The 13,797-nt window shown below is 57.6% G+C and overlaps 1 protein-coding gene across 1 annotated transcript in view; it reads left to right on the top strand.

Moving 5' to 3' along the window:
• The window catches only part of CLPB (ClpB family mitochondrial disaggregase), a 61,088-nt gene that overhangs the window by 11,784 nt on the left and 35,507 nt on the right, over positions 1 to 13,797 (top strand). The window contains exons 5-6 of the mRNA XM_061368244.1: positions 6,805 to 6,908; positions 10,769 to 10,897. Of these exons, the coding sequence (XP_061224228.1) occupies positions 6,805 to 6,908; positions 10,769 to 10,897 (233 nt within the window). The remainder of the gene's footprint in view (positions 1 to 6,804; positions 6,909 to 10,768; positions 10,898 to 13,797) is intronic.

Consider the following 13,797-nt stretch of genomic DNA (forward strand, 5'->3'; position numbering starts at 1 on the left):
GAGCTGCCACCGCATCCCTCCATGCTCCTAGGCCTGTCCCCTGCCTGCTGCGTTCCCATGCTGGTGCCTCTATGGGGCACTGGGCAATGCATTCAGCCCCCAACTAAATTCAATTAGAGACCGCTTGTGTTTAAAGGGGCAGCAAACAAACCGAGCGGTGAAAACCAAATCCAATTGTGGCATTGTGGCCCGGGCGGGGGCTGAGCTTTGATGTGCCACCCTCTCGGGGCTGCTTTACTTAGTCACAAGTTCATAAGCAAGAAGAAACCCAAATGACTTGGGAAAACACGGGATTAAAGCGGGCCACAAAGGCGGGATATCCGCTCTCGGCCGACGCCGCTCGGATCCATGCGCCCAGTTCGTGTGTGGTGCTGGCTTTGATGGTTCCAGTGACAAGCCCCAAGTCCTGACCCCCTCGGGGAGCTCCTTAAGGCGGGTGCAAAGGAGGGGGGCTCGGGGTTCTTGTGTTAACTTTGATGTCCCAGCAGCACCGGGCCCCGTTGTTTGCTCGCCCATCACAGGCCGGGCTCCGGAGCCTCCCACCTCGGCCTCTGCACAATGCCCAGCACTGGGGTGTGACGGCTGCGGCCCATTCCGAGCGGGCAGCGGAGCAGAACGGGCCTGAGGGAGGCAGGGAGAGGATGCTCGGGGTGATGAGGAGCTAAAGGCAGGCTTGGAGCAGGTATGGATGCTGCTGGGAGCACCGCGGCTCCGAGAGGCACAGCCAGGGTGGGCCCTTGATGTGGATGGGCAGAGTGGGAGCGATGCTGGGGCTTAGGTGGGAAGGAAAACGCAGGTTTTGGCTGGGTTGGGGAAATGGTGCTGAGTTTTGCCACATTTTGGATGAATCCTGACTTGAATTGGGAGCTAAAAGGGAATAAAAGGGATGAAGGGAGCTGAAAGCTCCTCCAGCTCCAACCCCTGCCATGGGCAGGGACCCCTTCCACTGGAGCAGCTTGCTCCAAGCCCCTGTGTCCTTGAGCACTGCCAGGGATGGGGCAGCCACAGCTTCTCTGGGCACCCTGTGCCAGCGCCTCAGCACCCTCACAGGGAAGAGCTTCATCCCAATGTCCCATCTAACTCTTCCCTCTTCCAGGTTGAAGCCATTCCTCCTCATCCCATCCCTGCATCCCTTGTCCCAAGCCCCTCTCCAGGTTCCCTGCAGCCCCTTTAGGCACTGGAGCTGCTCTAAGGTCTCCCCTTCAGGAGCCTTCTCTTCCCCAGGCTGCCCCAGCCCAGCTCTCTCAGCCTGTCCAGGTCCCTGTGGATCACAACCTGAAGCTTGGTAGGATGCAGTGGATCTCCTGCTCTATCCAGTGATGCAGTGGGAGAGTGGAGACTTGATGGAGGCAAACCTCAGTGCAAGGCTCACCCCTGGTGTAACCGCTCTGCTGATGGGTGGGTTTGTCCCTGCAGACCATTCCTAGCTTTGGGATGTCTCCAATAGGGCCTCACTGTTGGCTGGGAATGGGTTGAGCTGGAGCACACCCTGTGGAGGAACCCTTAGCCCAGAATGGGACTGTATCCTGGGCTGCATCCAAAGGAGCGTGACCAGCAGGGTGAAGGAGGGGATCCTGTCCCTTTATACTGCTCTGGTGAGACCTCACGTGGAGCACTGTGTGCAGTTCTGGTGTCCTCAACATCAGAAGGACATGGAGCTGTTGGAACAAGTCCAGAGGAGGCCACGAGGATGCTCAGGGGCTGGAGCAGCTCCTGTATGGAGCCAGGCTGAGAACATTGGGGCTGTTGAGCCTGGAGAAGAGAAGCTGCGTGGAGACCTCAGAGCAGCTTCCAGTGTCTGAAGGGGGCCTATAGGGATGCTGGGGAGGGACTCTTCATCAGGGACTGCAGTGATAGGACAAGGGGTGATGGGTTCAGACTGAAACAGGGGAAGTTTAGATTGGATCTAAGGAGGAAATTCGTCCCTGTGAGGGTGCTGAGGCACTGGAATGGGTGCCCAGGGAGGTTGTGAATGCTCCATCCCTGGCAGTGTTCAAGGCCAGGTTGGACAGAGCCTTGGGTGCCATGGTTTAGTGTGAGGTGTCCTTGCCCATGGCAGGGGTTGGAACTGGATGATCTTAACGTCCTTTCCAACCCAACCCATTCCATGATCCTATTCCATGCTCTGAAGCTCCCTACAAACAGTCTACTCCTGGGTGTAGCCCCAAGGAGACCTTGCCCTGATCCCACAGAGCTGGAGTGGGGATGTTTGACCCCTTTCCCTTGCAAACCCCTGCTGCTTCGCTGGATCTCTGCAACCTTTGTGCACGCACTGGGGAGGAGCTGCTTTAAATGGGACTTGCTGTGCTTTGCAGGCAGTGCAGGGGTGTTTTCCCTTGGGGATGCGGTCCCTCTGCACCCAGTGATGCTCTCGCAGGGGGTTCTCCCCCCGCAGCTCCTTCAGTGCACTGTAAGGTGTTAACCTCCAGGGAAGGTGAGCTGGGAATCCTCAGCTCCAGAGCAGAGGAGAGGTGACAGGAGATGGGCACAGGGAGGGAGCACCCACACTTGGGATAGCCTCGGGCAGCAGCACCATGGCATTGGTCCCACCGCTCTGTGCCCACACTGGTGTTAAGTTGTGGTACCCAGCTGAGATCCCAGCCTCCATCAGGGGCACCAGAGGCAGCAATGAGGGTTCTAAACCTCAAACCCATGAGGAAAAGGAAGAATCCCAGTATAGGCTGGGGAACAACCTGTTAGAGAGCAGTGTAGGGGAGAGGGACTTGGGGGTCCTAGTGATGACCATGAGCCGACACTATGCCCTTGTGGCCAAGAAGGCCAATGGCATCCTGGGGTGTATTAGAAGGGGGGTGGTCAGTAGGTCGAGAGAGGTCCTCCTTCCCCTCTACTCTGCCCTGGTGAGACCCCATCTGGAATATTGGGTCCAGTTCTGGGCCCCTCAGTTCAAGAAGGACAGGGACCTGCTGGAGAGAGTCCAGCGCAGGGCAACTGAGATGATGAAGGGAGTGGAGCATCTCCCTTATGAGGAGAGACTGAGGGAGCTGGGTCTCTATAGTTTGGAGAAGAGGAGACTGAGGGGTGACCTTATTAGTGTATATAAATATATAAAGGGGGAGTGTCCCGAGGATGGAGCCAGGCTCTTCTCAGTGGCAAACAATGATAGGACAAGGGGCAATGGGTACAAACTGGAACACAAGAGGTTCCACTTAAACTCCTTCTCAGTGAGGTGACAGAACACTGGACCAGGCTGCCCAGGGAGGTTGTGGAGTCTCCTTCTCTGGAGCCATTCAAAACCCGTTCCTGTGTAACCTTATCTGGGTGTTCCTGCTCTGCAGGGGGATTGGACTGGATGAGCTTTTGGGGTCCCTTCCCATCTCTACCATACTGTGATGCTGTGATGCTGTGATCCCCCCGAAGTGCTGCCCTTCCCATGCTGTTCTCAGTGCAAACCGTGCTCCCAGTGTCTGCAGTGCCCCTGCAGGTGTCTGGGCCTGGCCTTCAGCTCCCTGATGCTTGTCCATGTGCCCAGCTCTCACTCTCCCCATTAGGCAGCTCCAGTCCATATGTTTAATTCAATTGTGGAGGCCCTGCATGAACGGCTGCTGTCACTCGCCATCAGCTGCAGGATGAAGTCCCCTGCGCCCCGGGGCACTTGGGATCTGTCACTGCCTTTTACACCGAAACAAAGATCATTCCCTTCCTCTTGTCAAGTCCTGCACCCAAACACGGTGAGGCATTAACCACACACCCCAGAGCGGGTTGGGATGGAGGGAGCTGAAAGCCCATCCATTCCCAGCCATTGCCAGGGGCAGGGACCCCTTCCACTGGAGCAGCTTGCTCCAAGCCCCTGTGTCCAACCTGGCCTTGAGCACTGCCAGGGATGGGGCAGCCACAGCTTCTCTGGGCACCCTGTGCCAGCGCCTCAGCACTCTCACAGGGAAGAGCTTAGGGAGCAGCTCAGTGTGGATGCCTGGGACCTGCGCCCCCACCATGGCCACCTCGATGCTTGGTGCCCACCTCAATGCTTGGTGCCCACCTCGATGCTTGGTGCCTACATCGATGCTTGGTGCCCACCTCAATGCTTGGTGCCCACCTCCATGCTTGGTGCCCACCTCCATGCTTGGTGCCCACCTCCGTGCTTGGTGCCCACCTCGATGCTTGGTGCCCACCTCCATGCTTGGTGCCCACCTCCATGCTTGGTGCCCACCTTTGAAGGTGCTGCGTCAATGGCTTGTGTCAATAACAGCAGTGATGGAGATGGTCCAGTGCATGTCCTGGGCCTCCCAGTGAAGGGTGGCCGGTGTGGGGCTGGTTTCTATCTCTGGGCAATGCCATGATAACTGGTGCAGTCCCAGCTCCTCTGTTAGGAGCACGCATCAGTGCCCTATGGGCTTCCTCACCCCTTTCACTTGAGCTGGAGCAACACCTGGATGCCCATAGGGACCGTGGTGTTACCTGCCAAGGAGCTGAGGGGGGTATCTCCATAGGGTCATGGAATCCCTTGGGATGAAGGGACCAAGGCTGGGTCTCATCATTCCACCCCATCCCAGCGCCTCAGCATCCTCCCAGGGGTGCTCTTCTGCCCAAGAGCTCAGCTCAGCCTCCCCCCCAGTGACATTCCCACCTCTCCCAGTGCTCGGTCGCTCTGTCTGGATCTGCTGCTGCCTTTCCTACAGACCAGTTTGCTTCCATGTCCCATTACCTGCACGTTGCTGGGTGGGATGGAGGAGTGCCTGGGGGGACAGCAGGGCCCTGAGCTGATGGGATTGAGGGGTGGTTGGAGACAGACCCTGGCTGAGAGCCCTGAGTGCTCCCTGGGCCTAGGGCTGGATCCCAGCCTGGAGCAGGGCTCTTGGAACAGAGCTGAGGTCTGTGCTTGGTCCTGAGAGCTGGGGCAGCTCTGACCCCATCCATCGTGGCTCTGAACCCTGCACTCCCAATGGAATCCTCAGGGATCCTCTGCTCCAACCTCTCCATGCACAGCCTGACCCAGACTGGATGCCCAGCACCCTGTGCAGCCCCATCTTAACAGTGTCCAGCACTGGGGAGTCCCCACTGCCCTGGGGACATTATTCCAGTGGCTGCTTGTTCTCACTGGGATGATTCTCCTCTTGTGTCCATTGGGAATCTCCCAGCAGTAACTTGTGCCCATCACCCCTGGGCTTCCCCATGGGACTCCTTGTCCAAAGGGAGTCTCCATCTTCCCTGCATCCCCCTTTACCTCTGGCACATGGATCAGGTCTCCCTGCGCCTTCTCTTCTCCAGCTGCACAGTCCCAGCTCTCTCAGCCTTTCCTCACTGCTGCCCAGCCCTTGGAGCATCCTTGAGGCCCTTCTCTGGTCCCAATCCAGCCCGGCCACAGCTTTGCTGTGCAGCAGGACCCAACCTGACCCCATATTCCAGGGGTGCCCTGCCCAGCGCCCAGCTGCCACAAGGGCACCTTCATCCCTGTGGATAACAGGAACCTGTTGGGTTCTTTGTGCCTTATTCACCCCAGGCCCCATTGATTGCAGTGATGCACTTAGGGACCGAGGGGAGAGGAGCTGCAGTGCTGTTGTAATGGGAGCTGACAGGACAGAGCCTGCAGAGCCGTGTCCATCAGTGGCTGTCAGGCCTTGAGCCCTGTCACCCCTGATGGATGCTCCCCAGCCCCTCACTGTCTGGTTGCCATGGGGAGGAATGAAGAGTTCAGGTGGCCTCGAGCATCATCCCCAAGTGCTGAGACACCTGATGAGTGCTTGGGCTGGCAATGGAGGGGGGAGAATCCATCCCCAAACCTGCCCATCCTGATGCAGCCTGATGGGGAAGAGCTCCAGGAGCATCCAGTGCAACCATTGCCCCATGGCACTGAGGCCTCGGCTCTATGGGGTGATAACACCCATAGGGATGGTGCCTCCATCCCTGCCTTGTAGGAAACTGATGGGGCCGTGCTCTGCATGGGGTTGGTAAATGTCCTTTGGCAGCTCTGGGTGCTGCTGCCTGCAGGGGATTGGGATGGCTCAGGGGTGATGGTGTTCGGATTGCCTGCATCCCACAGCGGGGATTTGCCTGGAGCCCCTGCAGCCCTCAAAGGCACAACCCCATGGATGAGGGCCCTTGGGATTGCTTGTGAGGGGAGGGTGCTGAGGGTGCCCCATCCCTGGCAGTGCTCAAGGCCAGGTTGGACACAGGGGCTTGGAGCAAGATGCTCTATGGAAGGGGTCCCTGCCTGTGGCTTTAGATGAGCTTTAAGCTCCCTTCATCCCAACCCATTCTGGGATTCTCTGTAAAAGGACTGAATGCTGTAAACAGAGGGATGGAAACCTCAGGAGCAAATAGGTCCCTCCCACCCCCTGCCTCTGGTTGGGCTTCATCCCAAAGCCCTATTGAAGTCCTATTGCCTTGATGGAACGGCTCCTGTCCTCAGGTGCTGAACTGGTGCTGCCCCAGAAGCAGCAGGAGGTGGCTTTGCTTCCCTTCACTGAAGAGTGTTGCAAGCATCTTCCATCCTGCAGGCACAGGGATGCGCTTGGAGCCACGACCCTGCCCCATCTGTGCTGTTCTTGCCACTGGGGACAGCTTCCACCGCTGCTCCAGCCCTATGGGATGAGAACGGATGCCCATGGTGGGCTGGGGATGTGATTCCCACCAAGGGCATGCTCTGGATGGCTCCTGGGGAGGGCTGTGAGCCCCCCAGTGCCTGCCCCACATCCGCTGCCATTCAGGATGCACTGCTCTGGTTGTATTGCAGGGTTCCATCGTGGTTTCTGGCTCCTCTTCCCAAGCTGGGAATGGCTGAGGTGGGGTTGCTGAGCTCTGCCTCCCTGCTCCTGCTCTACCCATCCTTTCTCTCATTCCCAACAGCGTGGTGAAGCTCCTGCTGGCAGCCAATGCAGATCCAAACCTTGGAGATGACTTCAGCAGCGTCTATGAGACTGCCAAGGAGAAAGGGCTCCACTCGTTGGAAGGTAACGTTGGATGGGTGCAGCCCCTGCATTTCCTGCCTTTAAAGTGGGGATTTGACCTGGATGGGGTGGGTTCAGAGCCTCGGCTGCTATTGAAAAGCAGAGGACCTGATGGCATGGGGGTGAGTGTGTGAAGGGGAAAGGAAACATGGGGTAGATGTGTATGAGAAGCAATCCTGGGGATAACCTGCTTCCCTCCAGCCAGAGCATCCCATCTGGTTGTAGATAGGGATCATCCCATTGACCGCATGCAGGCACTTGCTGGAGGAGGCTCCAGAGCAGGTATCCCACCCCAGCCTCTTATAACTAAGGCACTCCAGCCCTGCCCAGTTGGGCTGAAGATGGATGGTTTCATCAGTGCTGCTGCCTTGGGCATGCACCAGTGATGCCTTCCAGCCCTGGGAGGCTTCCCATGAGGACAAGGAAGTTCCCTGCAGTGCCATTTCTCTTGGCTGATGGCTCCAGTGCCAGTCTCATCCCAACGTTACCCATTGCTGGGGTACTGATGCACACTTGGGGTCATGGAAGGGTTTGGGTTGAAGGGCTGTGAGTGCAGGGACACCATCCACCAGAGCAGCTTGCTCAGAGCCCTGCTCTTTTCTTCAGGGCACTTGAGATTTCCCAGACTTTCCCCCTTGCCAGTGTGATAAATGGGTTACATTTACTGGTGTACTGGTTATTGATGGAATCTGGGGGGGAACGTCTGGAACAGCACCAGCTGCGGCCTTCAGGGATGCTGCTGGCGCCCAGCTCCTGGCCTGGCAGGGACCCAATGGCTTGAACCTGCCCGAGGGGAGCCTGAGCTGAGCTCTTAGGCAGAAGCTCTTCCCTGTGAGGGTGCTGAGGCGCTGGCACAGGGTGCCCAGAGAAGCTGTGGCTGCCCCATCCCTGGCAGTGCTCAAGGCCAGGTTGGACACAGGGGCTTGGAGCAAGCTGCTCTATGGAAGGGGTCCCTGCCTGTGGTTTTAGATGGGCTTTAAGCTCCCTTCATCCCAACCCAGACTGGGAATCCATGATTCGATGATGGTGCCTCTGCAAACCCCTGAGAGCTGCTGGCCAATGGGGGGCTTCACAGTGCAAGGCAGGAGGTCAGCACATGCAGATGTGCTCCCTGTGGAGGCAGTGGAGATGGGAGCAGGAGGCCTGGCAGTGGCTGAGCGATGCTCAGATGGGTCCTGGGAGGAGAAGGCAAGAGCTGGGGACACCTGAGTGGGGTCAAGTCATAGAATCACGATGGGATCATGGGATGGGTTGGGATGAAGGGAGCTTGAAGCTCATCTAAACCCACGGGCAGGGACCCCTTCCACTGGAGCAGCTTGCTCCAAGCCCCTGTGTCCAACCTGGCCTTGAGCACTGCCAGGGATGGGGCAGCCACAGCTTCTCTGGGCACCCTGTGCCAGCGCCTCAGCACCCTCACCGTGACCACACGGTGCCATTCCCCATTGGCATCACTGGCGGAATGCCATTCCCCATTGGCATGACATTCCCAGCACAGGGCGAGTTTGGAGGATGAATCCCTTGGGATCACTTGGACACGGTGTTGTTTGCTCTATAGGAGCCCTGGGCTCTCCTCCCTCCCCATGACCCATCCGATGTGCTCCGTGTGGGGCTGGACCACGCATCCATCACCTCCATGTGCCGCATCCAAGATGCATGAAGCAACATTAAAACCCGAACAATGGGATGCCAATCCATAACGGGCACAGCCTTTATTTAAGACCAGGGATATCCACCCATAAAGTGAATTGTTCCTGCCTTCCTCCCTCTCTCCACGTTATATATTTGGGGCTGAAGGAAAGATGAGGCCACTCAGGCAGGCGCTGCATTAATCCTCGCCTTGACATCTTTTATTAAAAAGAATAAATTCAGTTGCATCTTTAAGGAGCCCCCACCCAGCCCTGGCGCTGGGCTCTTTTCCCCCTGCTTTTTTTTTTGCTTCCATTCCCACATTTACATATTTTGCTGGATAAATATTTCCTCTTGCAAAGCTCTCCCCAAATATATTAGAGACATTTATATGGCTGGCAGGAAGGGAGGTTGCCAGGCTCGGGGTGATGGATGGCGCCGGAGCCTCCCCCTGACGCCTTATTGAGTTGCTGATGATTATCTCCCTGCCAGACATTTTTTACAGCTGAGGCTGGGCTGTCACCAGGACCATGGGGGGAAACGAACCCCACAATAATAACGCTTTAATCTCTTTACTGCACTGCTCCCTAGTAGCTGAGATTCATCTTCCCTGACGCACGGAGTTCATTATCCTGCTCCTCCCTGGGTAGGAAATGACGACAAATAAATAAATAGACATCCTTCCCCCCCCCCCCCTCCAGCTCCATCCATCCCTCTATCCATCCATCCATCCATCCGTGCATCCCTCCCTCCATCCATCCATCCATGCATCCCTCCATCCATGCATCCCTCCCTCCATCCATCCATCCGTGCATCCCTCCATCCATCCATCCATCCCTCCATGCATCCATCCATCCCTCCATCCATCCATCCATCCATCCATGCATCCCTCCCTCCAACCATCCATCCATCCATCCATGCATCCATCCATCCATCCATCCATCCATCCATTCGTGCATCCCTCCATCCATCCATCCATCCATCCGTGCATCCGTCCATCCATCCATCCATCCATCCGTGCATCCCTCCATCCATGCATCCCTCCCTCCATCCATCCATCCATCCATCCATCCGTGCATCCGTCCATCCATCCATCCATCCATCCATCCATGCATCCCTCCATCCATCCATCCATCCCTCCATCCATCCATCCATCCATTCGTGCATCCCTCCATCCATCCATCCCTCCATCCATCCATCCATCCATGCATCCCTCCATCCATCCATCCCTCCATCCATCCATCCATCCATCCATGCATCCCTCCATCCATCCATCCCTCCATCCATCCATCCATCCATCCATCCCTCCATCCATCCATCCCTCCCTCCATCCATCCATCATCCATCCATCCGTGCTGGGGGAGCACAGGCAGGAAAGGGAAGGAGCCAGGGAATTGGTTCATCGGGCAGGGCAGCAGCAGGTACTCCTGGTATGGGGGGTTCTCTTCTCAACGTGGTGCAGCTTCTGAATCTGCCCATGAACTCAGAGCCAGAGCCCCCCCTGTGCTGGGTGCATCCCCCAGAGCGTGAGCAGCAGCTCAGGGAGGGGATCCTGCCCCTCTGCTGGGCTATGGGGAGACCTGAGAGCAGCTCCAGTGCCTAAAGGGGCTGCAGGGAACTGGGAGAGGGGCTTGGGACAAGGGATGCAGGGATGGGATGAGGAGGAATGGCTTCAACCTGGAAGAGGGAAGAGTTAGATGGGACACTGGGATGAAGCTCTTCCCTGTGAGGGTGCTGAGGCGCTGGCACAGGGTGCCCAGAGAAGCTGTGGCTGCCCCATCCCTGGCAGTGCTCAAGGCCAGGTTGGACACAGGGGCTTGGAGCAAGCTGCTCCAGTGGAAGGGGTCCCTGCCTATGGCTTTAGATGAGCTTTAAGCTCCCTTCATCCCAATCCATCCCATGGTTCCCATGAAAAGGGGACAGACAAAGTAGTCTCCTCAATTACTTGTGCTGGATCCCAGTGTGATGCTGAAGGTGGCAGAGGCTGTGGTTGGGGCTGCGCTCAGAGCTCTCTCTCCCTCCACCTCCTCCCCTGCCTGGATGGGGGATCCCATCCTGCCTGCAGCTCTGCTGCTGCTGCTCAATGCAGTGGGGACAAAACCCTCCAGTGAAACCCAGTGGGGTCCTGATGGCCAAGAGCAACCCCGCTGGGTGCTGCTGAGCCCACAGCGCTGGGGCTCTGGGGGTGCTCTCCCCTTCACCCCCCTTGTGCTGAGCATCCTTTGCTCTCCCCACAGTGCTGGTGACCCGGGAGGATGACTTCAGCAACCGCCTCAACATCAGGGCCAACTTCAGGGGCTGCACAGCCCTGCACTACGCTGTGCTGGCCGATGACCGCCCCACTGTCACACTGCTGCTGGAGGCAGGTGAGTGCCAGCCATGGGGCCATGGGGCTATGGGGCACAGCCCTGACCCCATGGGGCTGGGGCCAGCACCACGCTCACTCCCTACCATGGTGAGCTGGGCTTTACTCCTTGCTCTAATCCCTTTGTGGTTCCCCCGTTCCCATTCCCCTCCAGTGAGTTTCTCTTTCTCCCTATGGATGCACCCCATGGTCTAGCTGCATCTCTGCCGTTTCCCTCCCACAGTATGGGCTCTGCTCATGTCACCTCCCTTATGGACACGGTGGCAGGGAATCAGAGCTCCACGATGCTGGGAGTGGATGTGCTCTGCCCAAGGCACTGGTTGGGTGCTGGTCCCCGTGAGCTGGTTGAGGCTCAGGTGCTGTTGGTACCTTGGCCACACAGCTCTGGGGTGAGCTGGTGGGAATGAGATGGTGCAGTCGTTGCTCCTCCCAGCTGTGTCACAGAGCCCTCATGGATCCAGCTTCACTGGCAATGGGTAAGGTCCCTCTGGACCCAAACCATGCCCTGATTCCCATGTGCTCAGCATCATCACAGGGAAGAGCTTCTGCCTAAGAGCTCAGCTCAGTCTCCCCTCGGGCAGGTTCAAGCCATTCCCCTTGGCCTGGCCCTACAGGCCCTTGTCCCAAGCCCCTCTCCAGCTTTCCTGCAGCCCCTTTAGGCACTGGAGCTGCTCTAAGGTCTCCCCTTCACACAGCAGAGGGGCAGGATCCCCTCCCTGCGCTGCTGCTCACGCTCTGGGGGTGCCCCCAGCACACAGGGGGGGGTTCTGGCTGTGAGCACTCCCTGTGGGTCCTGTTCTTACAGCATTCATCATCTCCCAGCATCCCTGGGGTTGGAAGAGGCTTGAGGAGGTCTCCGTGTCCAACCCCCTGCTTAGGGCAGGGTCAGAGCTGAGGCCAGACCAGGTTACTCAGGGCTCCAGCAGCAGGGTCTGGAGGTGGCTCAAGGTGGTCCATGGTGACTCCAGGTGGTCCATGGTGGCTGCAGGCATCCTGCAGCAGCACTGGGCTGCCAGTGAGCACAACCCCATCAGCACTGGAGGAGGAGAGGGAGCAGCTCTGCGCTGCCAGGGATGCGCTGCCATGACAACAGCTCCTCAGCACCGTGACCTTGGTGGCTGCGCTTTGCTCTTGGCCAGGAAGGAGCAGGCTCTGCTCAATGCGGGTCCAGGTCTGTGGGTGCTGTTCCATCGTCTGCCCATGGTGCCCCTTGTTCTGCAGAGCCGAGGCCAGGGCAGCTCCCCTCAACCTTGGTCCCAGTCCCTGCCTCCCTCCTGCTGCAGGAGCTCCTCCCTGAGGGTCCCCCCTGGGTCTCCTCCATTAGCAGTGACCTGGGTCTGCTTTGCCAGCCTCCAGCAGCCTCCTGCCCTGTGCAGCATGGGCCTGAATGGGGAGACCATGGAATCATGGAATGGGTTGGGATGAAGGGAGCTTGAAGCCCATCCAGCTCCAACCCCTGTCATGGGCAGGGACCCCTTCCACTGGAGCAGCTTGCTCCAAGCCCCTGTGTCCAGCCTGGCCTTGAGCACTGCCAGGGATGGGGCAGCCACAGCTTCTCTGGCCACCCTGTCCTGTCCCTACAGGCCCTTGTCCCAAGCCCCTCTCCAGCTTTCCTGCAGCCCCTTTAGGCACTGGAGCTGCTCTCAGGTCTCCCCTTCAGGAGCCTTCTCTTCTCCAGGCTGCCCCAGCCCAGCTCTCTCAGCCTGGCTCCAGAGCAGAGCTGCTCCAGCCCTCGCAGCATCTCCATGCCCTCCTTTGGATTACAATGGATCCCACAAGCACTCCAGTATGATCATTCACACCGAGTTGCAGACATGGGTGGAATCCCCAGCTCTGAGCACTGGGGCACGCTCCTGGTGATGCAGGATGCTGATTTCCACTGGGAAATACATCCCTAGGGTACCCTCTGTGCTTTATGGGCTGAGGGATTTCCTTCTGCTGTGTGAAGGGGAGACCTTGGAGCAGCTCCCAGTCCATGCTGGGGTAATGTGCTCCTGTGGGATAACAAAGCCGGATCCCTGTGTCCATGTTGGGGTAATGTGCTCCTATGGGATAACAAAGCCAGATCCCTGTGTCCATGTTGGGGTAATGTGCTCCTGTGGGATAACAAAGCCAGATCCCTGTGTCCATGTTGGGGTAATGTGCTCCTGTGGGATAACAAAGCCGGATCCCTGTGTCCATGTTGGGGTAATGTGCTCCTATGGGATAACAAAGCCGGATCCCTGTGTCCATGTTGGGGTAATGTGCTCCTATGGGATAACAAACCCAGATCCGTGTGTCCATGTTGGGGTAATGTGCTCCTGTGGGATAACAAACCCAGATCCGTGTGTCCATGTTGGGGTAATGTGCTCCTGTGGGATAGCAAAGCCAGATCCCTGTGTCCATGTTGGGGTAATGTGCTCCTATGGGATAACAAAGCCAGATCCCTGTGTCCATGTTGGGGTAATGTGCTCCTATGGGATAACAAAGCCGGATCCCTGTGTCCATGTTGGGGTAATGTGCTCCTATGGGATAACAAAGCCGGATCCCTGTGTCCATGTTGGGGTAATGTGCTCCTGTGGGATAACAAACCCAGATCCGTGTGTCCATGTTGGGGTAATGTGCTCCTGTGGGATAACAAAGCCAGATCCCTGTGTCCATGTTGGGGTAATGTGCTCCTATGGGATAACAAACCCAGATCCGTGTGTCCATGTTGGGGTAATGTCCTCCTATGGGATAACAAAGCCAGATCCCTGTGTCCATGTTGGGGTAATGTGCTCCTATGGGATAACAAAGCCAGATCCCTGTGTCCATGTTGGGGTAATGTGCTCCTATGGGATAACAAACCCAGATCCGTGTGTCCATGTTGGGGTAATGTGCTCCTATGGGATAACAAACCCAGATCCGTGTGTCCATGTTGGG

This window comes from Neopsephotus bourkii, unplaced genomic scaffold, assembly GCF_033783945.1.
Source record: "Neopsephotus bourkii isolate Nb327-2 ecotype Australia unplaced genomic scaffold, CSIRO-AGI_Nbou_v1 NB_10, whole genome shotgun sequence".
Classification (NCBI taxonomy): domain Eukaryota; kingdom Metazoa; phylum Chordata; class Aves; order Psittaciformes; family Psittacidae; genus Neopsephotus; species Neopsephotus bourkii.